Below are 27,006 nucleotides of genomic sequence, written 5' to 3' on the forward strand. Positions count from 1 at the left end.
TGGATAGAGAAGTTGACGGAACGACCCTCGAGGTTGTCTTGTGGCAAGACAAAGTCTACCTTCTATTTACTTGGTTTTTTTCACCTAATAAGTAAAAAGGATCCGGAGCCCATTTTGGTTTTTTCTCCAAATGTGAATACCTTTTTCTTGTGGGTCGGAAATTCGGAATTCCCAATAATTGGGGAATTTTTCTCCTAGTGTTTTGTATTTGTTGGGATAAATGAGCCCTCAATTCAATTAAGAGGCTTTCTTTTGAGGATTCGGATTGTTTTCGGTTCATAATATTAGAAAGTATTAATTCATAGCTAGAATTTTTTTTAAAAAAATTCAAGGATCACAAATGAGACGTGTGGCTCTTGAATTTATGTAATATGCATTTTTTTATTGGACAAAGTTTTCTTCCAAGCTGGGTTGGAGGAATTTCCTTCAACCTAGTCTATAAAAGTGGCATTTGTCTATGAACATGTGAGATGCACATGTTTTTTTTAATAGCAGGGACAAAGTTGGAATAAATTTTATTAAAAACTCATATGCATCTCACATATTATTAAAAAAATAGACACATGTCACTTTTATAGGTTGAAGGAAATTTCTCCAACCCAGTTTGGAGGAAAACTTTGTCCTTTTTTATTTATTTGCTGGACAGTGTAAATCAGATGATCCAAGTAGGCGGGCCTGTCCTTGTATTACAACTTAACTTATGCGCAGGAGCCACACGAACTTGCCCCCTTATTGGGCTTGGATTGAAGCTCAGGCCGGTGTTGCCCACATTGGATTATTGGTTTGATCCATTGCTATTAGAAGAATTACACTTTTAAAAAAATATTTCTTACAATTTAGCTAGAAAAAGAAAAAGAAGAAAAAAATCCTTACATATTAAAGTGGTTGATTATGTGACACTTACACATTAGTCATTATGCTTAAAAAAAAAAAAAAAAAAAAAACATTATTTTCCCTGTTGTGCTCGAACAATGTCCATTTCATATTTGAGATTTACGTAGCTATCTAATACTGCATCTCAATTTCTATTTCGTGTTTGCACCTTGTTTTCAGTGTTCAAGTTTATTGAAGCTGAGAGAGAGAAACCCTTGATAGTGATTAGAATGAAGCCGCCCAGAGAGGTTCCTGAACATTGAGCTTCTCAGACACTCCTTTGGTCTTCTTATAAAGCCCACATGTCCCTCAGAGTCAAGCTAACGTCTGCCAAAGTAGAGAGAGAGTTGATCAGATCTTAGATTCTAACTTGAACAAATGGGTGCGCAATTCATACAGCAGAAGCAGAGCAGCCACTTGTAACGGTAATAGAAAAGGCGTTTTCAGGCTGGATCAAGTATAGGGAGCCCGACCATGGAACAGCCCCATAGCTATCCTTAACAAATAAACGGAGGGCAAGGAGAATTACAGCAAGCATCAGAAAGGTTTTAAAAAAATTCCAACATATTTTTAAGACGGCTAAAACACATTAGCAGAGAGGCATGCATAACATTGTCTCTTAAGATGTTGGATTCTCATACACAAGACTCAGAAGCCCCATTTCAATAGCCCTTCTCAGAAAGGGAATTACATCAAAATTGCACATCTAACTGCCATTAGCTTAAGAAAGCAATAGAAAGGAGAAATTCACCGACAAAACGAAAACATTCCAGATGATTAGCCTTTCCAACAATTCCCTCAAACCCTGCAAACAAAAAAGAAAAAAAGGCCAAAAGAAAACCAGGCCGTATTGCAAACCAGTTTTTCCACAACTGTGTCCCATCCATCATAGCAATACAATACTCAAATCGCAGAAGGCACTGTATTACAACAGATGTCCTTAATTAGCCAAATCATCCACTGGATCTTCACATTCTGTCTTCTCTCTTCCGAGGAGCACAAGTGATGATTTCATCAACTCTGAGAATCATCTCAGCAGCTTCAGTAGCAGAGAGCAATACGGCCTGCTTGACTTTGAATGCTTCAGAGATTCCTAGCTGTACCATATCTCCTACCTGTCATGACATCAATTGCCACCGGGAGTTAAAAATTAAAGAAGCAACTTCATAGACAAGCAAGAAACAGTCAATAACTTTCCAAGCAATTAGAAACAAAAACGTGGGCCAAAACCATGGTGTACTAATTACATCAGAAATCGAATTTTGTAGATCAGAGGCAATTCCAGTCGAGGACAAATTAAAGTTCACTCTAAAATTACCAACTATTGGATCTGTTACTAAAGAAAGTAACTGCTAGAATCTCAATCAGTGTCCCAGTCTTTATATGTAATCTTTCATTTAGAAAAAGAAACGAAAAAAGTGGAGTTAGAGAACCCTTGCAGCCAATCTCACAATATATCCTAATGACTAGTATGGCACTGTCCCAAAAAAGAAAAGAAAAGAAAATAATAGAAAACCCTGAATAGCAAGTAATGAATAGTGCCCCTCGTGAATCAATCAATAGTGCATAATGTACATTACTTTCCATGCTAGACCATATTAAACGTTATACCAGACAGGCACCAGATACAATCCTAATAAAAATTTCCATTTTAGATACTCACAGATCCAGAGATGACATCAATCCCAGCAGTGCATCCCTCCTTGTGGTGCTCTGCACGAAGTTGAGCAACCAACTCAGCACTGTCCAAACCAGCATTGTCAGCGATGATTGTTGGAATGGCCACAAGTGCCCGTGCAAAAGCTTCGATAGCATGAGACCTCTTCCCAGGAGTCTTCCGTGCCAGCTCATCCACATCCTTTGCCATCACCATCTCAGGCCACCCACCTCCAAGCAAAACCCTACTGTCATTGACAGTCTGAGACAGAACACACAAGGCATCATGCAGAGACCTTTCAGCCTCGTCAAGCACGTGGTGGCTGCAAAACAAGATATATTATTCATAACTAAATCAAAGGATCAGCAATCTCAGCAACTATGTCATAACAAAATTTAATCTATCATACGCCAAAGAAAAACAAAATAACAAGGTTGATGGAGAAAACAATCATGTGAATGCTAGACTATCTATACCAAGTCTGGTACTCGGTCAGGATAAAGGAAGATCTACCAATACAGAAGCAGGGTGTACATCTGCCACACAAACCATTAGCCTAAGTAAAGAATAGCTAGACCAGAAGCAGGGTGCATATCTGCCTCACAAACCATTGGCCCAAGTAAAGAATAGCTAAACCAGTGGCAAACACTAATAAAAGCATGCATGTGTTCTATTTGCTTCATGGTGAAGTCATGGAAAACATGACCCAACTTCAAAGACCAACTGCTTACAGCCTAAATCCCTCCTACCAAACACCCATTTCCTGGTAGTTCTGCCAGAATTGAATACACAACAGGCCGCTCTAATGAAGGGCTTTCTCAAAAGTATATGGTTTTAACTTTGATAACAAAGTTCCAGACTTAAAAAGCAGGGTAGGTAAATGAATGCTGTAAATATTTGTACAATAATTCAAACCAGTGACTGAAGTATTGCAGTCCATATAATGACCAAGTCTCACCACAAAAACATGCACAGACACCAAAGCAACTTTTGACAACAGAGCCGCATAATCAAAATGCGAACCACACAATTCAAATAACATACCTTGCACCTCTAAGTACTATTGTGCATGCCTGACCCAATTCAACACCAGAAAAGTGGATCAACTTGTCCTCACCAATCATGATTTCCTCAATGAGCTTGCAATGCCCAAGCTTGACTGATTCTGGATTGTCAAAAGTTGATGCAATTTCCCCACCAGTAACTAAAGCAAGGCGCTCAATCCCATCGAAATCCGCATGCTCAATGGCGAGTATACCCGCATCCGCAAAGAGTTCTTCAGGAAAATTATAAATCAACTGTCTGTTGACAAAGCAGTTGATGCCATGAGCTATAATCTTTTGCACTTTTTCTCTCATCTTCTCCTTCTCAGCCACTTCAATCTCGGCAACCTTAGCCATCGAATCAACACGGACACGCGCCCCATAGATCTTCACTTTATCTGTGTCCATTGCAGTGTTTGCCACCAAAATCTTTGCATTTTCTATGCGTTTCGGTTGTCCAATACCAATTTTCTTGTCAAGAATAAACCTGATAAAGCATACAACTCCCGTTCAGAACAAACATTTCATGGGAAAACCTACAACATATCATCAAGAAGAAAGGATACAAGGAAGTAACTCATCCTCCAATAAAGTGGTAGAACATATAATTAGTTGATTAACAAGAGAACAATGGATCTAACATAAAGTGTAGCAACTTCCTTAAAAAAAAGATATTTGCAGAACTTCCACCTCACCAAAAGGTATATAAAACCCTGTGTTAGCCCTAAAATAAGGAAATTTATGCCAATTGTCTAGCAAAGGCAAAGTATGCCTATTTATCTCAGTACAGACTATAATTACAATATGAAAAGCTTGAAAGTTTAGATGCCTCACCCTTCATCCAAAAAGGAATCTTTTAGTGATCCTCCAGGCTTCTTAATAATTTGGATGGACTCTAAGTTTGTGCTACCCTGCCATTTCCAACAGCACTATCAGAAAGAAAATAATAATAATAATAATAAAAAATAAAAAAGACAGCCACATTATTATGTGACCAGATAGTCAAAAGAACTCGGAGTATAAAACATAATCACAACATGGCTAAAAACTCAAATCAAGGATCTTTCAAAAAATTGATGACTTGCATCACAAACTTAGAGCTATTCCCAACTACATAAGCCTCATAATTACCTTTAGCCTCATAACGGCATCTACAGCCAGTTTCGCAAAATGTTCCTTATCCTGAGAGAGAATCTTGGAACTCAAAGTAGTCATTGCTATCTTCATCAAGTCAAACTTGAATTTCTCTGCACAATCCAGTACTGACATGTATTAAGCATACAATTATGCAAGGAAAGGTGCAGAAACTAAAGTCCTGATCACACGAGTTAGAAATTCTAATCCCTGTTTAGAGCGCCATATTTATACATCTAGTTTAGTTTGTAAGCAACCATCATCGTCCAGAACAGTTCATACTATCAAAAAGTTCTCAATAAAAACAAAATGTTGATTCATGGAAACAGGAGAACTAATAAAGCAGTTCCCACAATAAAGAAACCATTGGAACAAAAACAAAATGATATAAAAAGTGAATATAGAAGTAGAACAATAAACAGTACCTGGATCCTCTTTATTATCCATGACTTTCTGCAACAAAGCATTGAGCGCACATTCTGCTGCCATTCGGTAACCTAAATAAGAAAATACATTATTAGAAACTCTGGTATTGGGCATATTTATTATGATAAGAACAAATGAAGAAATGGAAAAATGCCTGCAAAAGGGTTCAATATAGAGACAGAAGTTGAGACAAAAGAATAATTCTAATTGAGAGAGAGAGAGAGAGAGAGAATGATTTATCAGCCTGGCAGCATTTCTTTTACAGCTAGCAGCAAAGTGAAGTAACTTCCAAAATATTCTCCAAATATAACATTTTTACACTTTTGAAAAATAAACTGGAAAGCAAGTCAGACTATAGAATGAAGGCATGCCTCAATTGGCCCAGACCTGATATGATTGTCATTGGGTGTATCTTTGCTGCAACAAGCTTTTCAGCCTCCCTTAAGAGTTCCCCAGCCAAAACAACAACAGAAGTTGTCCCATCACCAACTTCATCATCTTGAACTTTTGAAATGTCTGAGACATGAATTAAGGATGACCACCGAGTGATATCTTATTCAAAAAACTCCCACTTGTCACATTACCATATTCGATGTAGACATGGTAAATCGCACTAGTAAACGTTCCATCAACAGATACTTATACAAAACACACCATTTGCTTAAACAAAGATCTTTATCAAACATCAAAAAGATCAATAATCATAACGAAAAAAGAATTCTCGAACCATGACAATCACAAGCCATGTCATCAAGCAAAAGAACAAATGCAAGGATACCAACAAGAACTTTAGCAGCTGGGTTGTCAATATGAAGGGACTTCAAAATGGTGGCACCATCATTTGTAACCGTGACTTCACGTCCCCTACCTGTTGATTGTAAAATTTTATCCTGAAAAAATACAAATCAACAAGCAGGCCATAAATTAAGAACTGAGCTAATGGCCTAAAAGAACAACATCATCTCATTTGACAACACACTCAAGTATGAAAAAACTTACCATCCCCTTTGGCCCCAAGGTTGTCTTGACCAAGTCAGCAATCGCCATTCCACCAATAAATGATGCCTAAATACAGAAAGAAACGAATTTAGACATTTTGTTCATATTGAACACATCAAACAAAAGACAGATTCGCATGGCTTCGAATAATAAAACTTTTATCCAAATTTACCCAAGTAACTTTAAACACATAAACTAATAATATAGCTCTAAAAAACAAGGTGTACACCCATCACTTTCCCATTTGACTCACCATTCTGGCACGCTCCCCCTTTTCTTCACTAGAATCATCTTTAAAAATTCTGTCGAGCTACAAACATTGGGCAAGCAAGTCAAAGATACTGAAACCAAACTATAATACCAAAATCATAAATAAAGAAATAAACAAAATCAGAAGCTGAACGAGTTAGCATCATTTAACATACCACCATGGTAAGGGCTGTAAATGACGTTAGCTGGAACCGAAATGCTCAAATAATTTATCTGAAACAAAATTAACACAATTAATCGAAACTTAAACACTTTGCAAACGAGCATACGGTTTTTCATATGATTTATATAGGATGATTTTCAGCATTTTCTTTTTCTTTCTTTCATTTTCTCAAGAACCAAACAAACGAGGAAGGAACAAAGAAAGTACTCCTCATAACACACTATTATTATGGGTTCAAGAGTGAGATTAGCAGTAAAAGCTTGTGTTCGATGCTGCAAATAGAAACGAAAAACGAACTAAGAACCCTAACTTTCAGAAAACCCAACGAAACCCTAAAGTTGAGTCACGCCATTACCTGATCTCGAAGAATAGCGAAGTTTGAGAGACTCGATCCCGCCGAAACTAATTACGGCGTCGCACGGGGCTTCTCTCTAGTAAAGAGTAACAGGCACTAGGTTCTATGGTGTTCCTCGACTTCGAATCTCTGGGCCATCTATTATAAGCTAAAAGACCGCACATACAACTGTGTGATGTCTGTGGGCTAGACAAGCGCAAGGTGGGCCGTTGGCGAAGTCTCGAGAATTTCCCCTGAAATGGGCCTACTTATTTTATTTTCCTAAGGAATTAATGGCCTGTAATTGGAGATACACAAATGAGTTTCCCCTTCTTCTTTTTTTTTTTTCTTTTTCTTTTCAACATTTCCTCTCACCAAGCTATCGATTTCTTCAACCTAATAAGTTAATTAACTAATTTAATTTACTTTTTCCATCGGTTTAAGTTTCACTTGTCCAAAGAGAAATTTAAATATACATGTTAATATATTAATTAAATGATTAAATTTACTATTTTTTATCTATTTTAAAATAACTAATGATTTAACAATTTTCATACCCATCAAGTAAGCCTTCAATCTACCAAATATCTTACTTTAAAAAAAAAAAAAAAATTATAATACGGTGCTAATGATATCAATGGCATCAATTTTTTTTTGCCGTTTAAGGCTAATTGGATAAGCCGGCTACATGGTAGTACGGTACCAAGTCTCATTCTAACAACTTAACTATATGGGTTTTTTCATATAGATTGTTGGAATATATATAAATACAATTACAAAATAAGTGATGGATATAGTATAACTAAACCAAAATTCATGAGATTAAGATTTTAAGTTAAAATGATGTTCCATGTCTTATATGAAAACCTTACCCCCTTTTTTCCCCTCAATCCAGGAAGGTGTGGAACAAAGTGGATTTCGATTACCATTTTTGCAGCTAGAGTGGGGACAAGGCATATAATTAACACCTCAGTTTAATATTGAAAAGATGATTAGCCCACATAGGTGGGTAACGTATAAAGGAGCTCATGCGTACTTAGGCCTTGTTTGTTAAACAATATGGCAACACGGCATTGTTTATTTGTTTTAAAATAAACAAAATATTAATAATGATATGAGAAAATAGTATTGAAAAGTGAAAAAATTTTGTTTTATATTGATTTTTTTATTTGAATAGTAATAAAAAGTAAATGATGTGATATAAAAAGTAAGAATATTTTCATATTGAATTTTTTGAAAAAATGAGATGAATATGTTTTGTGGAATGGTGGTGTTTGACAAACGTCACATAAGTCTTACATTGGTTCCTTATTATGTAAAACCGAATTTTAAAAGCTCAAATTACAACTTTACTAATTATTTAGGAATGATAGTACATATGTAACTAGCATTTTTCTCTAATCGTTAGAGGGCATATGCCTAGAAAGGCTAGAATAGCAAACCAATCCATGACTGGTCTATAATAAGTGCATGGTTACATGACATTCTCCATAATTGTTTTATTGCGTATGTACCACTACCAAGTTAGTTCAGCACAAATGACGACTTTGACACTGTAAGCGACTATAAAAGAGGATGAATGAACTTGGATATTCAGTATAATGAACTAAATATCACTTATATGGCATCTCACATTGGCTATGTGTAAAAAATGGAATTTTCTTATATAGAGTATGCTATTTCTAAATGGTACGAGGCATTTTGAAGCAAACCCAATAATAAAACTGTACAAACTGAGACCCAAAAAGGATAAGAACATACCACTTGGAGCGGAGTGTTATATATGGTATCGGAGTTGAAACCCAGCTTGAGATGAGAAAACGTGCGCAAGCCCATGAAAGTCGTCAACGAAAACACTGGGTCCCCCAAGAGGGCTTACACATAAGGTGCTTAGTTTTTATACTTTATTATTTGCATCATATTTGTATTGGAATATTGATTAAATTCATAATTTCTTATCACCTCAAGCTTTTAAAATAAATGATGATTTAACATAGTACTAAACACATAAGAAGTCTTGAGTTCAAACTCTAATTTTACATGTTGTGCCTCAGTTATTAAAAATAAGTATTATTAATTAAATAATTAAATTCATTATTTTCTAAAAGTCTAAACTTTTAATGTTTTAAGATAAGTGACAATTTAATAATTTGACAATTCGAAGGCTGGAACTCAAAGGCTGGAACAAATTATGAAAAAACTAGAAAGGCAACAAGAGAATCACCTCACTTAATATAATTATAATGTTGGTATGAAAACTTGAATGACAACAAAGGAGATACGGTAGTTCTAGGAAAGAATGTGACCTTGAGCTAAGGTCATTTAGAGTCCTAATTACACTTTTGCATTATCACATTAAATATAATAACCCAATAATAATAATAATAGTATTAGAAGCAACACCGTACTCTTACTCCAACTAAGGTAGACACTAGACAAGCCTCGTGGGATCCTTTTATTGCTAGCAACCTCAGAAGGGTCGTGTGTGTCGGCCCTGAGCCCTACCACAAAGTAGTGCATTCTTTGGAATGGGGTATTCATCCCTAAGTGAAGTTGATGTTGTATAAACCCGCAAATAAAATTGTTGTCCAAGATATTGTCGCGCCCAGAACTCAGATCTCAAGTTCCACATTCCTACATTATCCAGCGCCAGGTATATAGCAGTCCATGACTTGGGATACACCTGCACCACAAAGCAAGAAACATTATTATATTCATGGTATAAAAAAATGTCCCCACATCTTCTGGTCCGCATCACCAGATAGCATGTCGGGTGTGGTCGTGATGGCTAATTGGGAGTAGTCGTAACCATCTCAAACAGCTCTAAGAATGGTATGAGTCATGACCCTCCCGAAAGTTCAGTTGGAGTGGCCAACCACCCAAGAAAGAGATTGAACAAATTTTTTTAGACTAACGTTACACGGCCCAAGAGAGTATTGTTCTCTGGCTAGCATCTTCCAATTAGCAAAAATGGTGTTGAACCTCACCTGAGTGGTGCAACGTGCAACTGCATCTCGGAGATTGTACTGATTTCTACTAGCTGTAGTCCACTGCCCTCCATCCATACTGCATTACGAATTTTTTGGATATTAATCAAAGCAAAAAAAACCAACCAAGAAAAAGGCATGAAATGATTCATAAATCAACCTCATGAAGCATACACGAAAGATAGACGAAATAACACATACAAACTCAAGCATGGAGCCCGTGTATTATATTAGTAAATAGTGAGCTTACCCAACGACCCAGAAAGAGTAGCCATCGAGGTGCCAGCTCTGAATCAAATCCTCAGGGTTTTCGAACACGATCTCAATGAATGCTCTGTAGTCAGTATTCATCACCGATGTGTCAATGTAGATTCCACCACCGTAAGGGTTGTTAGCTATACTCCCAGGGCGATAAACTCCTCCAATTTGGAAGTAATCGGCAAGCTTTAGGGGGGTGTCTGCTGGGATAAATGATACACTGTTAACTGCGTATCTTTGCTTGCCGTTGACCTGACCAGCTGAATTTTGTAGCCTGATAGTTCTGGTTGTGTTAATGAGGCCATAGTGATATGAGCCTTGGGGGTTCGGCCTTGGTCCACTTGCAGTAAGATTAGTCCTGGAATTTATGTGCTCATTAGCTTCATGTACATCAAAAACAAATAGTTTGTGACAATTTGCTTCGAAAAAAAAATTACAATTTGTGCGCTTTTGTACTCTAAAAGAGGGTAGTCATTTTAGAGTGATAAAGCAGATGCGACTAACGCTTTTTTTGAGTCGTTATAATACCTGATAGAGCGAGCTTGGTTCAGAGACCAGTCAATCTGGATGGTAGGACCACCAGGGGGTGGGCCTGAGACTTGGCCGGCAGAGTTACTGTAATGAAGAACACCCGTGGTGGTGAGGATCGGAGAGGTGAAACGAGTGGAAACCACAACATAATACTCTTGTGCAGGCTGATCCGCTGTAACTAGAACGGAGTAAGATTGGCCAGCATGAACGTCAAGCGAGGAGAAAGTAGTCTGAAGGGTGTGAGTTCCTTCTACTTCCACCAACTTCAACGTGTGGCCTTGAATGCGAAAGTTGAGGGAATTTTGCAACCCGACATTTGATATTCTAAGCCTGTAGGTTTTTCCTGTAAATAGAGATCATAGCAGAATGTATGGTCAGGCATGAATAGGGATTAAAAGCAAAGCAAATATTACTCATTGTATCACTATTACGACCAATGAATCTCTAATGAGCCAAAAGAAATTTCATCGAAGAAAATTTGGTGCTACCGTTGTTGATCAATTGTTGGATTTTTTTTTTTTAATTTAATTTTTGGGTAAAAAATGTTGGATCAAATAAAATGAAGGTGATTTAGTACATTGTGAATGCAAAAATATTGCATACAAAATATCCTAATCTAACAAATAATTGTAAGATCTAGCATAGAGAATTGTCTCTTTACATTTCCCACACACAAAGCCTTACACGATATGCCTTTGGTTTGTGTCTTATGCGGACAAAATGCAAGTTGGGTGTGTCACGCATCTCCAATTACTGAAGTAACGCTCTTACTTGAGTCATATGCACACACAAAACAAAATGAAAAGTCTTACTCAGTCCAAAGAGCATGTCTCAAAAATTATTTTTTTTTTGGCCCAGCAGACTTTAGAGTAAAGAGATTTTATTGACTTAGTTTTAAAATGTGAAATAAATGTACCAAAGGGGAAAACAGAAAATGGAACAAAATGGCAAATAAATGCAATTGGACAAAGGTAGCAAGGAAATAGTCTAGCAGAAATTTCCTATATATGACAAGTTTTGGTAGATTTGGAATGAGATGGTACCTTGTTCCACATTGAAATAGGCACCACCAGGCCCACGGCCGTTGATAAGAATTCCATCGGGAAAAGGCAGCTTCTTACCGCGATCTAGAATAGCCTTCAAATTCTGCATAAACACGCATAAATTCATCACAAAATGAACAAGATTGGGCTTCAATTATAAGAATAATTCTATTTTTCACACTCTCAAGTATCACACCACACACACCGGGTAACATGGCATGAGTTGGACACATATGGAACTACATGTTCTGAGGCCCCGCTTGAACATTCCCATTTCCAAAAGAGTACCATTTGGCCTTTGGGTCACAGGAATTCACCGAGGAGACAACATGTGTGAGAGTGTGACCCACAAAACATGGCCTGTAATCTGAAGGAAGCCATGTCACAGTGGGCTTGACATTTATGAAAAGTAACATGTCATGTGGCCCCCCAAAAAAAAAACAGCTTATTCATTAATAGGTTCCCATCCGAACAAGTGTGATTTAAAGAAAAAAAAAAAAAAAAAAAAAAAAAGGAAAAAAAAGAAGAAGAAGAGAGAAACTTATAAAAAGAAAATGCTATTTCAAGTGGTTAAAACTCAACCCTGTTTTTACGATATTTTGAACTAAAAATCAATAGTGGGTCATTCTGTATTGGGACTACCTATTATGTAGCTGATTTTCCATCAATATGAAGAAGGGTCAGGAAAACAGCTGGCAAGAACAGAAGTATGACTAAAAAGTCAAGATGTTTATTATTCATGGCATGCTACCGACAGCAAACACAAGGTCACAATCCCAGCAAATCCCCCGCCCATGTGGCCGATCGCATTAAAGCCTAATAAAAAAGGTCGTTATTTCATTATAAGCCTAATAGATAATTTCATGTTATCTATGAATCTTCCAGTCCTTCCCAAGTAAGAGACGAACATGCTTAGGATAATAGTTTAAGCACAATTTTTTTCTCTCACATGAGTGGGAGAAGTTTTAGAGTACATAATTCTCATTATATATTTTTAATAAGAGAAGCCAATTACCGTGTGATTGGCCTTGTACCAATCTCCAATGAGAACAGTGTAATCACCAGCGGGATCTGGGAAGGGGACAGGAATTCTTGGCCTGCTAAGGATCCTAATGCCTCCAAAACCACCAGCAGCCTTGTGGAATTGAAGAGAAGGGAAGTAGTAAAAGCTCCCAATCTGATCCTTCACTTGGAGCATGTATGTGAAGTTCTTCCCAGGGGGTATTGGGCATGTTGTACCATATACACCATCCACAAACGAGTTCCTCCTATTTTGAATTCCATTCCTATATTTTCCACAAACAAAAAAAAAAATTACAATTATAACCAAGCAAACTATAATTTATTTTGCAAATCACTAACAACCATTCTTACTAGAAGCCTGCTCTGATGCATGCGGCAATTAAAAAAAAAAAGTGTACATTTTTTGCGTGCATTAAAAGTCAACTTTTTGCACATGTCCAAGTTCAATGAGCAATGATTTTTCATGTGCAGGATAATGAATGGGACCGGTAGCTTCCCAATCATGCTAATGTAAAGCGTGATTGCCTGAGGATTTGGTCTGAAATGACCTATAACTAATCAACATTAAATGGGAAAAGGTTTTTGTCTCACTTTTTTGAGAGACATTTCCCAAGCTTTTTATTTATATATAGGTGGGATAAAATTACAAGAAACAAGATAAAATAGAAGGAGGTGACATCAAACGCCCCAAATACAGCAGTATCCGAGAAAATAATAAATCAAATTTGAAATGGGTAAAAAATTGGCCCAATCCAATGCTTTATGGTCTAATAGCCAACAAAAAGGATAAAAAAAAAAAAAAAATTGTGCTGCTTCCAACTAGTTATTTTAGCCCAAAAATAAATGAACATTTGATGGACACTCAGCTCACCAAACGAAAAAAAAAAAAAAAAAAAAAAAAAAAAAAAAAAAAAAAAACTTTTTTGATTTCTGAGACATGCAATTAACTTTGGGATGTGAAGGGTCTTGACCCATAAACAAAGGTCACAATCCCAATTCCCCAAGTCCTCGAGTTAGTGGTCTATTCTAAAAGTCCTCGAGTGGAAGACAGCTAAATATAAACAGAAAACGAAATTGGGTGGTCTAAATAAAGTAGGTTTAGGGACATATTAATGTTTCCGATTAATCGGCTCATGTATTATTCCCGTCAGTCACTTTCCGTTTATAGAAACCTCACTCCTAAGCTAGTGTCTAGAAACCTCCCATAACAAAGTCTGTCACGGGGCCCATTATATAAATAAATTTTTTTTAAAAATTATAACCAAATCCGACCCAATTAACCGGATCTAAAAATGTGACTTATAGCATTATTAAAAAATTAAATATATGAAAAAGATAATGTGAAAACCAAGCAAATCATAGACATTCTCTTAATTAAAAAAGAATATATGTGCCGTTTACAGAAGGGCAAGAATTAAGATGTGGCCTTAAGCTGACTTGGGCAGTTTTGTCTTTTACGAAGGGCGCGCAACTCACTGCACATGATCTTTCTACTTACAGAGAGAGAGATAAGAGGGAGAGAGAGAGAGGGTGTGTACCAGGAAAGGAGGAAGGGCTCATCCAAACTGTTAAACACGTTGATGATGAGGTTGTCATTGGTAACGGAGTGAATATCCGGGCCAGGGAATTGGCCATTGATGAGAATTCCCTACAACGCATTAGCGTAATTTTGATTAGATTAGATCCGACGAACAGGATCATTCAAGCAAATTAAAGCACAACACGTACAGATCACAAAATTGAACAAAAATGGATCAGATCTGAATTTACAAACCTGCTGGCGGACGCCGAGCGGGTATATGTCACCGTAAGTGACATTCCAGTTGAAGAACCTGTAGGGATCTTCAGCCGCAACGAATGCAAAGAGAGAAGCCGTGAGACATAGCAGGGCAGTGAGAGCAACTCCTCCCGCTAAGTATAGTGGCATTTTCCAACGAGAAAGTTGAAGAATACTAGTTGGGGAAGTTGAAAGAGATAGAGGAAGTTTTAAAGAAGAGGTGATGAGCGATGATTAGAGATATGGCGCATATTTAAGTGCGGTACAGAGGTGGTGTTGGTGATGTGTAGGTGTAGCCGTAAAAGAAAAGGAGGGAAAATAGAAAGGAAAAATGGAAAGAAAATATATTAGGGGTGTCGGTGGTGGGGTCCAACGTTTCACATTTGAACCGTGCCTGTATATGTGTCTCCCACATCACATGGGTTTGTTTTGGGTTTTGCAACTGCGGGGGTGGTTTTGTTTGGAAGCGAAATTGCATGTGACGAGTTTTAACAACCATGGCCCTCACTTCTTTAATTACATTATTCACTTGTATTTCTGTCCAATTCATATATATATATATATATATATATATATATATATATATGAAGTCCAATTCAATGTTTGTTGAATTGTTGGGAATATTTAGTGTAAGACAACAGAAGCATAATAGGAAGTTAATAAACTTTTATTTATTTCAAAAGTTTAAATTAATAAAAAATTGTTTAATTAATATTTTAACATTCTTTCTCACGTTGCTATGATACTGTGATAAGAGAAAAGAGGGAGGCAAATTCAAACTAATAACCTTCGCTGTTTCATAAGGCTTGATTTTTAGTCAATTGAACCTCTTTAAAACACTATAATATTTTGGTAAATCATTATTTATTTCAAAAATTTGAGTCATAGACAGGCACACTATGTTGACAAAGGGGGGACTCCAATTACTTAAACACCTACAACCTAGAAGTGGACTCCATTGTAACAGTTGGACAAACTACAATTCAAATCAAAGAACTGTGATCAATCCCTATCTGAGCAATTTAGGAGCAGGAATGGTCGTGTTGGTTGGGGTCACGATGGGTTTGTGAGAATAGTACTACTACGTTGAAGTTGCTAAAGCCCAAATGGTCGGGACGAGGTATACAAACAAACAAGAAGGATCCAAATTATCGCATGGATAAGGTATTAATGTTTCTGGTTAATACACAGTTTTTCGTTTCTATTTGTATATATTTCTTTTAAAAAATAATGCTAAAAATAATATTTTTATTTTAGAATTATTTAGGTATTTTTAAAAAACAGATATCAACTTAATTCATATATTTATTTTCTTGAAGCCAATATGAATGAAAAATTTGTGCCCTCAACAATATGGTAATTAAATACCGGTAATCATATGTTGAAATGATAGGGGGATTCTTTTGGCTGTCAAGCGAAGGTACAGATGACATCATGAGATAACAACGACAAATAAATAAAGAAAAAGAAAAAGAAAAAGTGAAGGTTCAGTTCCATCACAACTCCCCCCCTGCCCCCTCCCCTCTCTGTTGAGATCTAATTAGAACCTCGATGATGAGAGATTTATAGAATTTTTCAGAAACTATTAATATTAATATTATAGAACCGTCGGTGCAGGAACTATGACTCACTAGAAAGTAGAAACCACCAAAGCTCTCACTTTTGTTCTTTTGCTTCTGACGAACTGGGCACACTAATAAGTAGCAAGAATATACAACAATTAATCATTATCATTTAACGTTACGCATAAAATCACGTTTGACCTTCTTTAACATGATCTTAGCTTCTGTAGGAATTGACATGCCATTTTCTGCATGAACATTATGTAATTTAAGCACAAGACCTATTCATATTGAAATAGCCAGGATCCTCTCAAGTTTACTTAAAATTGAGATAAATTATTTAAATTATATTTTGTTACATCTAACCATATATATATATATATATATATATATATGTTGTCTATTATTTAAAAACCATTATCTAGCTGTCGTGGGCTTTTAGGCGGGATTAAAGCGTTTTACTAATAGCAAGCAAATCAACAAAATAAATGGTCATAATCTCAAACTGCTTGGGTTGGTTACACGCATTCTTCTTCATTTCCTGCATTTGGAGAAATACTTCCATAGGTTACTAAAAACACCTACCCTTTTGGCCAAAAGGATTTTTCATTTTTTTTTTTTTTTAAAAAAAAAAAAATCATATGCAAAGAGAGCAAAGTGGGAGATAATGTGTAATACTTTTAGTTAATAAGTAAAGTGATAATGCCAATACACTATTAATTGGATATAAGTAAATAAAGTTCGGTGTTGATGGTTGAGTAACACTTAAATTTATAAATAATGCTACAAACTATATTTTTGTCTAAAAATTATCTTACAATGTTGATATAATAATTCAAACCAATCCTTATATCAATCTTTATTAAAAAAAATAAAAATAAAAATCCAAAGTTGATTGAAACTACCACGTCAACATTATGTGATAGTCGTGGCATCATAATCAACTTTAATCCTAAAAGAAAACGGACGTAATGAATTTTAATCCTAATAATATTATTAATTTTGAATAGTGAAGTCCTTTTGCTTTCCTTTGATGCATTTTAGTTGTAGTATTTTTCAATAATAGGCTTAGACGTCACGCAATCAAATATTGCAAATAAGGAAACAGAAAAAAAAAAAAAAAAAAAAAAAAAATTTCTTGTCAAAAATAAAAGAAAATCGAATTCAGATTCGAATACACGCCAACTCAATACCGTGACAGACAGTGTGCAATGACAAATATACGAAAAAGTTGCGCTAATATAATTATTAGTAGAGCACTTTCAAAATGGCCGCATTTTTCAAACATATAAATGCAACTTGGGGGCGGCGGCCCCACAGTGAATAATCACAACTCTTATCACATGTGCCATCATTGGAAGACCTTGTTAGATGAATGGTTTAGTATTTAAATCAAAAAAATATTCATGAGCCATATTAACCTATTTATATTATATTATAATGTCTTCTTACGCGCTCCAAAAATTGAATTACATACGCTCATACGCACCTGCCAGGTATACTTCGGTTGTGTCTGCCGCTGGTTCGCGGGATCCTTCAACTGCAATCAATGGGCATCTTACATTAAAAACCACACATGGTTGGTAAGCAATGATCACGTTACATTGCTGTTCAGACATTAATATGCTGACGTTGCAGTTTAATCAATTCATAAAAATAAAAATAAAATAAAAAAAATGTGAAATACCTACCAACTTGTGATAAAGGATTTCTTTTCTTTTTTTTTTAATAAAAAAAAAAAATTTGAAAAAGTGTTTTGATTGTGCAGCTGAAATGACTAAGGATGGTAACTGGTAAGAGTCTACAGACACATTCTATATATATATATATCACAAATTTGAGGCAGTGCTTCAAAATGAGGCCAGACAAAAAACTAGAGTCTGGTGATGGGCTCAAAGAAATTGCTCAGGCCCACGCCTTTCCCAATCCCATTAGACCCTTCTTCACGTAGATACCTTTTTCACGCCCATACACTCTTTCTCTGTTTTTTCTTCAAAATCTAAATTCAACCTATTTCACTGAAAACATTAGCTTCTTTTCTAATTTCTATCCCTCATGGCAATGACCCAATGCCGGGTATTTCCCCCCTATAAAAAACACTTAACAGAGACCCAAAAAAGTTCCAACTCTACACTCAAGAAGTTGATGGCCCCAATTAGATGACCAATTGTACAAAAACAGCTAATGGAACATACACCGTGGTCATGAGACCCTGCTTCAATTGTAAGCATTTAATAACAGAGTAATGCTAGAAACCATATTTTTATCCTAAGACCATTCTAAACACTAGAATTGGTCATTTAAAAAAAAAAAAAAAAAACCCAAGGGGTAGTTGGGATTTTGCAACATTAGCATCTTGAGATAACTGTGGAATAAAATGTGATTTTTAGCATTACTCAAAAAAAAAAAAAAAGGCACTAAAATTGCCCTACAAGTCGGCCCTTAAATACTGTTTGTCAATGAAAGGAAAAGTGAGGGCAGTGAAAGCTTGGCAAACAATCAGCAATTGAACCACAAAGCCACGATGAGAAACAAAATCAGACTGTTATTTTACCAAACCAAACTATCTCCAATCCCCATCTACTTCTCATCTCCAACTAACTCTTTAAGACCCACCAGAAGAGAACTAGTTGGGGAGTACAGGTTCTTCATAAAGAACCTGCAGGTAAATCTCCAACCATGTTGTAGTATCCTCTTTTCTATTTAACCAACCACATTAGGCAAATTTATAAAGGACTGAAGGGGTAGGGCAGATATATTCAGCTACTAGTGGACAGTTGATCAGAGCCTGACCCTGGGCAACTCTGGTTTTTCTTAGCCACAGGGATATGTTTGTTAATGTCTTTTGAGGGTATTTTTTGATTGAAAAAAATGTTCTAAAGAGACATAAAGGGAAAAACAATTTTTGTGTTGTGTTTTGGGTTGTTTTTTAATGTCTAAGAGAAAACAAAGTCCTTAACAATCATGGCCGACTGTTTTTCCCTTTGTCCTTTTTTACTATAAAAACAATTCAACAATTTGATCGAGTGCCTCCTAACTTCTCCAAAAGAGTGGATCATGTTGATAAAATTCATATGCAATCTTTAGAGAATTACTGATAGCCTAAGCCAAACATCAGAAAACAAAGATTCTACTCTCCCTTTTTGTTTTTTGACACGAACAAACCACAAAGATTCTACATTAGAACCAATACTCAAAATTCCTATATCCATCTGAACACAAACTAATTTTTTTTTTTTTTTTTTTTTTTAAAAAAAAAAAAAAAAAAAAAAAATCCTAAAACCCTAACTCAACCAGAATAATGGTGACTCACTCAAACCAACGTTTCGTAGTCATTTTCATCCCAACCGGAGAGTCAACAAAACCCTAAACCCTGAATTTAAGCAAATTACAAATTGCTCTTAATCGAAGAACACGAAACACGTACAAGAACCCGAAAAGTTAAGTAAATTTCCTCTCAGAGATGTCGCATCAACTGACTAGAAAAGAGAAAAAAAAAAAAACTTCAGAAAACCATGGATCTCACACAATAAGAACACCTCACCAAAGCTTTTCAAAATTCAAGTTTCTCTTCGTCCAAATTACGGTCAAAATTATCACATTACGATCAATAACCCACAGAACAAAGCCCTAAATGCAGAAAACGCGAAGATCAAGAACTCACAGGGACTGCCAACAGTCACTTCGGTTCGTTCAAATCTTCCTCGCCGAAGAGAAGGCGAAGCCTGGAAGCGAAGAGGCCAGTGGGCTCGCGCGAGGCCTCGTGAAGGAGGTCGCGCTTGATGTTCTTCATGCGCTCGGTTAGGGTTTCTCGCTCCTCTTTCAGAGCCGACGTGTCCTCTTGGAGGTCGTGGATTCGGTACTTCTGGCCCAACGATCTGACGCTCAGGAGCAAGATCCCCGTCATCGCGAAGAACTGTATGAAGCTGTTCTTGTGCTTCTTTGCGTTCGCTAATAAGCTTAGCGCTTTCTTAGGGTTTTGTGCGCCTGTGGTGCTTTGTGGCGCTGAGGAAGCCATGGATTCAAGACTGGCGAGACCCCAATTCCCAACTGATGAAATGAAATTTCAGACTAAGCTCTATTTCTCATCTGGCTGGATCCGGCTGTGCTGACAGAACCGATGCTGTTAAATCTCCACTGTTGGGATTAAATAGAAAAGAAACAAAGGTTGAGATTTAATCAAGAACATTTCCAACCAAACTGTGTCGTATTATTTTCATTAAAAACTTCTCCAGCTAACGTTTTACTTGACGCCGTCCAATTTTGTTTGATATCTCCTCTAACCTTCTTCTCCCGTGCTTCACAAAATAAAACGACACATTTTGGTTGGAAATGTTATTGGTTAAATTTCAACCTTCGTTTCTTTTCTATTTAATCCCTACAGTAGTTAAATCGTTGGGAGATTTAACAGCATTGATTCTAGTTGTTAAAAACTACAGTAAACCGGATCCCATCCGGCTCTAAGCTCTAAACAGTCGTTTTAACTAAAAACGGTGAGTTTTAAGCCAGTTGTCCTAATTGATTTCCTAGATTTTAAAAAAGAGTAATACCCCTCTTTCACTCCCAGGGATAAAATACTCATCCATCTCTTTACTAGCGCCACCTCTAACTACAAAGCAAATGTGGTCGTCAGAAGTTGCGAACCAATCAACCAATCTAGTAGCTACGACCACCCTCAAAAGTTCAGTCGAGATAGTCATGACCCATTAAAATGGGTGGACATGACAGTGCCACATTGCACTGCTATATCAATTTTTTTTTTTCCTTAATTAATATGCTCCATACTTATTTAATTTTTTTTTTGTTTGATAAGTATGTTCCATACTTATTTAATTAAAAATAATTATTAAAAATTTAAAAGATGTTAATCATCTACAAAACAACTACAATAACCATCAACAAAACTAGACATCACCCTCCACCATCGATCCCCTGAAAACAAATTGGTTTGTACTGAAAGAGAAGACTGGGCAAATAACTACTTCCGCCGTCAATATAGCTGAAGCAAGTTTCTCCATGCTATTCAATACCCTTCCAAGAGGGATGGGGGAGGCAATCACCTTCCATAACTTCATCGTTACGATGTGCATTGAGACTCGGTCCCTGGAGTTCACAAAAGCTCAAGTGACGAACAGGTGCTACATCAGAAGTCCAAAGTTCCACATTGCTTGCTCTCGATACTCTTTTTTGCATTACTTTCTTTTGTTCCCTTCTTACGATCATTATTAAGGCCTCGACTCCTGCCAATGCCCAGCTTTGGCAAGCCCCGATTCAGTCCCTCAAGCAAAACACAAGCTTTACACCATTTCTGCACAATAAAACAAGGATCATGAATACTCATACGCTCTAGTGTGCATGAGCGCACGGGAATGAAACGAGAAATTTAATTTTGGGGGTAGGGGATTGCAATGAATTTTTTTTAATTCAACAAATTTTGGGCAGGGGTTCGAGGGCACATGTCATGCTCCCAATCACATGCATGCAAAACACCCGGATGCATACACTCATAGAGAACACGGGGGGCTGGCAATGTCAGATAATGATGATGACAACAATTTGATTTAGCCATGAGTCCAATCTCAGAATTAAGTCCTTACGAAATATATTCTCCTGAAACTTCCAAAAGTAGTGCTAGTTTACATACGAAAATTACAAGCAGATGAAGTACTTGATCTCCTAAAACCAACACATCAGAGAGGAAGAGCAGATATGTTCTCATAGGATGAATGATTGATCTTTTCCTGCTGCACATGGGCTGTCTAACCTAGGCAAGATAGCCTAACAAAACCAGAGCACAGTGTCTCCCAAAATATTGCAAATGCAGTTGCCCTTCTAACCCTAGGCAATAATGTGCTTGTCTCATAAGCAGATAATTACTTTGATAAATGGGCCATCAAAAGTAAATCTTTTTGTATGCTCTCTTCGTAATTGGGAAGTTCAAGTGAAGCTTGGAATTTTGCATTAGGGGGCAAAAGCACAGGTTCCATAGTTGACCTTAGCAGTAATAACGTACTACTGAGTTTGGGATAAACACATAAGGTCATGAAATATACTTGTCAATGCTGTAAATAAGTCCAAATCATAACTAATTTCAATCAGATATAAGTCTCCATTTTTTTTTAAAAAAAAGTTCTATTTCAGATGGAAGTAGAAGCAAAGCTTACCTGGCTTGAAATGTAGCCACAGCGTTCACAAGTCCCTTGCTCTGGCATTTTTGTAGAAGTGGAAATCCTGAAATTCTCCCCTGATTGGATGATGTCAAGTATGGCCCTAGGTCTGCCTCGGTAAGATGACAGATGATATGCCAGAGTCAGAGTATAATTGAACTAACTAACAAACAACTAAAATGCCAACCACTGACGAAACATTCTCAACTAGACAAGAACCTGATCCTTTCCAAATCCTTTATGAACTCACGAGCAAAACCCCGATATGCATTTGGAGAGTAAATGCCTACAATTTCAAAAACAGGATAAAAAATCTCAGTAATTAGTACAATCTAAGAACCCAATCAACAACAAAAGTAGAACACTAAAAGGAACAGGTTGTGATTGATTGACTTTAACCAAAGCAGTTCTATATTGGTAACACCAGTTGCAAACTTGGAAAAGTACACTAAATTTTTTGTTATGTATAAGCCTACACCCTTTAAACTACACAAGGAAACTAATGGAGAAAGTTGCAACATGTCACCGAAAAAGCATTAAAGAGTGGAATAACAAACATACATTCGGTGGAGAAGTAGTCCAGCCGCTTGAAGTATGCATACGTGAACATCTGGTTAAGGTTTCATAAGTAACACCAACAAATTAAGTAAATGACAACACATTAGAAAACTGTCACGACCATTGAGAATTTCAAACGCAAGGATATATAACAATCTCCTTCTCATATGTGTACTTAAAAGGTTTGCATCTTGGAATTGGTCCATCTTCACCAGTAATTATTGAAGTGCATCTACTCAATCTACAAGGCAAAAACACATCAGTTTACTGCACAAACCTTTAGAATAAACAACAGAGAGGAGTTGAAAATGCATTCACCTAGCAATATCACCTCGTAAGATGTTTAAAAGAACTGTTTCAGCAATATCATCCGCATTATGCCCAGTAGCAAGCTTGTCGACTTTCAACAATGCAGCACCTCGATCAAGGGCCTTAGAGATATAGAAACCCATCAATTAAACCACCTCATTTTGTCTTAATTATCACGACTGATAGAGCTTAAACCCTTGTGCTTAAAGACAACATAAGCATACCGAAGAAGTGTTTTAGTGCTTGGTTTAGTATCAAATCATGCTAAGCATGCCAAGTGTTAGTCCTCAGTGCCAAGTGTCGGCCACCGACAGCAAAAGTGGCAGGACTATCCGATAATACCACAATGAACATACATGTGCTTATAGCTTTTTCGATACGTAATGTACTATACCTGGCGACGGAAAACACCACAAAATGTGCAATTATTCTTCAAACCTATCGTCTTCACTATTTCGTCCATTGTCCATCCATATAAATCCTTGTATGAGACAATTTTTAGCGGTAGTCCATACTGAAAATGAAAATTAGAATGAGAGTCATTCATCAAATTAATAGAACAAGACAAAGCAAATATAGTCTGAAAAGATATAGAACACCAAGAAGGAAATTAACAAGTCAAAGCATTAATCACTTAAAGCTTCAGAATGCTTTTCAAACAGTATACAACACCGAACAACAATCATGAACAAGCAAAGAGGTTTGCACTACAACAGCCCTCAAGCATTGGTACAAACTAAAGTAAATGATGTTATACATCAACTCCAAATCCACATGCCCGCAAAATAAACCATGAGTTGGAAAATATCATATGATCGAGTACACACACACATACTTGTTACCATAAAAGCTAGTCATCATGTTTCTCGAAAATTCAGGAAGAATATGACCACAATCTTTTAGAAGAATTACAACTTTAATATGTATCTCATTCTAAACATCAAAACATGAAATAGAAGCCAGCTTTAAATGGAAAAAAATAAAAGTTGACTGGAAAACAGTGGTGAAAACTTACTGAGAGAACAATATGAATAAAAATGAGCAGGAGCTTATTAAAAAAGAAAAGATCTGCTCACCTGAATTTCATTTCGTTTGACGGTTTCAAGAGAGTCATCCCTGTATCCTGTAATGCCTTCATCAACTGACAAGAGGAAGAGATCCAGGCCATAATTGTGCCGCCGGTTCAATTCTGATAATACACAAGCAAGGACTGTGGAGTCTGCAAAAATGGGAAGAGACAATGAGAATCAACCTTTAAAAAAATCTTTGAACTCGACATGTAACTTATTGAACCAAGATGGCTGGACGTGCCACAGCTTGCTATGGTATAATCAACATGCCAAAAGAGATAAAGATGGACTACCAACAAACATGAAACCAAGAAGTGAAAACATTATCAAACAGAACATGAAACAACTTTTAACACGAACATCTACTTAGAACCAAAGCTGAGCCATTAGGCGTAACTACATTCTACTTCTGCTCCAGCTCTGCCCCTATCTTCGGGCTACTTGCGGTCGTAAAATTTTGTGGAATAAATGATTCAACTAATATCTCATTCGCATACTTCTATAAGGGAAATTTATAAATAACAAAGCAATTATATGGAAAAATATAACCATTTCAAAACACATACAAAAAAACTCAATCACGTCTATTCCTTGTCATAATCTGGAGAGGAGAGTATATGTTGAGATGATCTACTAAATCACACATTAGCATTGAGTATTGTTGCTCTTAAGACTCTCTCAAAGCACACATTAGCATTAGCATTTTTATCTGATAAATTATGTTCTTTCAAATAGACCATTCGATACATCCCTTAGTATATGTTGATTATGAAACTTTTTTTTTTTTTTTGATAAATAATAACCAGTCTTATTAAAAGCGTAAGGCGCATATGAAACATTTATTCACAACATTTTGCATGGCTCAAATAAGATATGTGACTATTTTGTTAGAAGCAACATACAAATGTTGACTGATTTCATTTAGGGAACCAAACTTGATTTAATTAAAGGAACAAAACTTGGAGACCCATTATTAGACCGAAACCATAAATTTTAGCCACTTGTCCAAAACCTGAGGCAATAAAATGCAAATCATAGAAATCAAATACAGCAAATTCGGCAACAGCAAGACCCGAATGACCATATTTGCTTTTTTTGATAGGAAGTGAAACTAGTGTATCCCCTGGAACCTGACTCATAACATACAATAAGGAAACATGCAAAGTCGGTACAATTTTATAGAAGAATAGAATAAGAAACAAGCAAAGCATTCACCTTTTCCACCAGAGGCACCAATAGCGATGCGTTCACCAGGCTTGAATAACTGGTTCTCCACAATTACCTGATGGATCTCTTCCTCAAAGACCTCATAGAAACACTCCCTGCAAATCTTCACAGAGATTTAATACTTTCAGCCCTACCATCATACAACTTTTTTCGCATAAAATATCCACATAAATGTATGCACCCTAAACCCTAAACCCTATTCACACTAACCAAGTGGAGAGCAATAAGTAATTAGCGGAGCTCAAATACGGCTTCCCTCCAATTAGATAATTATTATCAATGAAGAATAAATAAAGGCAGCTGAATTAGAATTATAACTCTAATTTTCAAAATTCTTTAGTTGATAAACCTTTGATGGTAATTCGCAACGATTTTAATTCAAAAACAGAAGAAGAAAAAACGCGTGCAATCTGGTCAGCCTTCACACTTAGCTTCAACAGTTTTTGGTGAATTGATTCAAAAGCTTTCCATGAACAGTGAAATCAATAGAAGAGAGAGAAGGGAGCAGTCACCTGCTCGAGGGTTTTGGGTCTTTTGAGGGCGGCCCTTCTCTTGTTACAAATGCAGCACAGGCGACCACCGGCCTTAACGGGCTTCGCCGCCGCTTCCTTCATTTCAACCGCTAACATGGCCGTTAGGGTATGTTTGGTTTGCTTTGATTTAACGTAATGCGTTTGTTTTCTTTACGAGAATAACCCTAAACCCTAAACACAGTATCCAAACCCATTTTCCCTATTCAATCTACAACCCCCTTTCCCCATTCAATCAGCAACGGACGACCACCTCCTCCTCCTCCAACCACCATACAAAAAAAAAAAAAAAAACTCTTAAAAACAACAAAATCTTCCTCAATGTCTGAATGTAAGAGCTAAAGGAAAGTGATATTTGGGGAACACCAACGCACAGCAATAACAAATATAATAGCAGTAGCAGTAAAAGAAAAACAAGGGGATTGAGAAAGGACGAAGAAGAAAATAATCAAATGATGAAAAGAAGGGATTGGGATCTTTAATTTAAAGAGGAACGATAATGACTACGAACAGTCTTTCTCTCTAATCGCACGAATTTTTCTCTTTTCTTTTCTTTTTGGGTTTTTGTTTTTTCGAAATCAAACAGATGGACGTCTGTAACCTCAGCTCAAATTAATCAACACCGAGATGTTCTTCGAGCGTTTCCTGTTTGGAGAGCAAGAAAGTGAGGAAAATTAGAGAAAGTTGAGAGAGAGAGAGAGAGAGAGAGAGAGAGAGAGGGACAAAAACAGAGACGGAGAGTTAGAGAGAGGACTTACGAGAGCAGTGGAGGAACAGGGAGGTGAGAGCGGTGGCTGAGCAGTGGCTCGTCGGCGTTTGGAGCTTTTTTGTGGAGAAAACAGCAGTGGCCAAAAAAAAAATTATTTTTGCACGCGGCGTGCACTATATTACATTACCCGCCGATTCAATGGGAAAATGGGTTTGGATCCTGTGTTTTCGTTTTTATCTTATTTGCTGCGATATGCTGATGTGTCTCTTTTTAATCAGAAGACAAACAACCTGGTTTAGTGGTTTATGTCTTTATGGAAGGGACAAAAATTTCCTCCAAATTAGAGGAAATATCTT

General features: G+C 36.6%; 4 protein-coding genes across 6 annotated transcripts; all 4 read right to left on the minus strand.

Moving 5' to 3' along the window:
• Positions 1 to 1,485: 1,485 nt before the first annotated feature.
• On the minus strand, positions 1,486 to 7,038 carry LOC132189445 (TCP-1/cpn60 chaperonin family protein). The gene is made up of 12 exons (XM_059604185.2): positions 6,921 to 7,038; positions 6,558 to 6,615; positions 6,386 to 6,442; positions 6,133 to 6,198; positions 5,912 to 6,023; positions 5,521 to 5,649; positions 5,133 to 5,204; positions 4,705 to 4,820; positions 4,408 to 4,484; positions 3,575 to 4,060; positions 2,537 to 2,852; positions 1,486 to 1,988 (listed from the first exon to the last, which is right to left on the minus strand). The coding sequence occupies exons 2-12, from the start codon at positions 6,561 to 6,563 to the stop codon at positions 1,842 to 1,844; spliced, it is 1,584 nt and encodes a 527-aa protein (XP_059460168.1). The 5' UTR covers positions 6,564 to 6,615; positions 6,921 to 7,038; the 3' UTR covers positions 1,486 to 1,841.
• A 2,057-nt stretch (positions 7,039 to 9,095) lies between these two features.
• Positions 9,096 to 14,813, minus strand: SKS5 (SKU5 similar 5). The gene is made up of 8 exons (XM_059603751.2): positions 14,516 to 14,813; positions 14,280 to 14,389; positions 12,734 to 13,004; positions 11,719 to 11,821; positions 10,673 to 11,018; positions 10,137 to 10,502; positions 9,887 to 9,965; positions 9,096 to 9,582 (listed from the first exon to the last, which is right to left on the minus strand). The coding sequence occupies exons 1-8, from the start codon at positions 14,666 to 14,668 to the stop codon at positions 9,370 to 9,372; spliced, it is 1,641 nt and encodes a 546-aa protein (XP_059459734.2). The 5' UTR covers positions 14,669 to 14,813; the 3' UTR covers positions 9,096 to 9,369.
• Positions 14,814 to 16,602: 1,789 nt separating this feature from the next.
• Positions 16,603 to 20,219, minus strand: LOC132189167 (uncharacterized). 3 transcript variants are annotated; one of them, XR_015909066.1, is made up of 3 exons: positions 19,745 to 20,219; positions 17,570 to 17,620; positions 16,603 to 16,621 (listed from the first exon to the last, which is right to left on the minus strand). XR_015909066.1 is itself a non-coding variant. In XM_059603752.2 (2 exons), the coding sequence occupies exon 1, from the start codon at positions 20,096 to 20,098 to the stop codon at positions 19,760 to 19,762; it is 339 nt and encodes a 112-aa protein (XP_059459735.2). In that variant the 5' UTR covers positions 20,099 to 20,219; the 3' UTR covers positions 17,266 to 17,620; positions 19,745 to 19,759. The 3 variants fall into 3 exon arrangements, 2 of the variants coding, with proteins under 2 accessions (XP_059459735.2, XP_088366457.1); XM_059603752.2 differs by lacking the exon at positions 16,603 to 16,621 and having other exon boundaries at positions 17,266 to 17,620; XM_088510331.1 differs by lacking the exons at positions 16,603 to 16,621; positions 17,570 to 17,620 and adding an exon at positions 19,369 to 19,559.
• A 750-nt stretch (positions 20,220 to 20,969) lies between these two features.
• LOC132190532 (cytoplasmic tRNA 2-thiolation protein 1) lies at positions 20,970 to 26,784 on the minus strand. The gene is made up of 11 exons (XM_059605551.2): positions 26,700 to 26,784; positions 25,924 to 26,586; positions 25,400 to 25,514; positions 24,191 to 24,333; positions 23,509 to 23,628; positions 23,124 to 23,236; positions 22,954 to 23,046; positions 22,809 to 22,849; positions 22,467 to 22,533; positions 22,245 to 22,356; positions 20,970 to 21,388 (listed from the first exon to the last, which is right to left on the minus strand). Exons 2-11 carry the CDS (start codon positions 26,038 to 26,040, stop codon positions 21,224 to 21,226), a joined length of 1,086 nt encoding a protein of 361 aa, XP_059461534.1. The 5' UTR covers positions 26,041 to 26,586; positions 26,700 to 26,784; the 3' UTR covers positions 20,970 to 21,223.
• Between the last annotated feature and the right edge of the window lie 222 nt (positions 26,785 to 27,006).

The sequence above is a fragment of the Corylus avellana genome, chromosome 9 (genome assembly GCF_965113065.1).
Source record: "Corylus avellana chromosome 9, dhCorAvel1.hap1.2, whole genome shotgun sequence".
NCBI lineage: Eukaryota > Viridiplantae > Streptophyta > Magnoliopsida > Fagales > Betulaceae > Corylus > Corylus avellana.

Coding starts and splice junctions, on each gene's coding strand:
- SKS5 (XM_059603751.2), bottom strand. CDS start 14,668: ATGCCACTATACTTAGCGGGAGGAGTTGCTCTCACTGCCCTGCTATGT. Junction 11,019..11,718: donor CTATTTCAATGTGGAACAAG/GTACCATCTCAT, acceptor CTCTATTTACAG/GAAAAACCTACAGGCTTAGA. Junction 9,966..10,136: donor TACTCTTTCTGGGTCGTTGG/GTAAGCTCACTA, acceptor TTCGTAATGCAG/TATGGATGGAGGGCAGTGGA.
- LOC132189167 (XM_059603752.2), bottom strand. CDS start 20,098: ATGGCTTCCTCAGCGCCACAAAGCACCACAGGCGCACAAAACCCTAAG.
- LOC132189445 (XM_059604185.2), bottom strand. Junction 5,205..5,520: donor CCCAATGACAATCATATCAG/GTCTGGGCCAAT, acceptor TTTCTTATTTAG/GTTACCGAATGGCAGCAGAA. Junction 4,821..5,132: donor GGATAATAAAGAGGATCCAG/GTACTGTTTATT, acceptor TGGATTGTGCAG/AGAAATTCAAGTTTGACTTG.
- LOC132190532 (XM_059605551.2), bottom strand. CDS start 26,040: ATGTTAGCGGTTGAAATGAAGGAAGCGGCGGCGAAGCCCGTTAAGGCC. Junction 23,237..23,508: donor GTGGTGTTTTCCGTCGCCAG/GTATAGTACATT, acceptor TATATCTCTAAG/GCCCTTGATCGAGGTGCTGC. Junction 23,047..23,123: donor TTACGAGGTGATATTGCTAG/GTGAATGCATTT, acceptor TTTGCCTTGTAG/ATTGAGTAGATGCACTTCAA.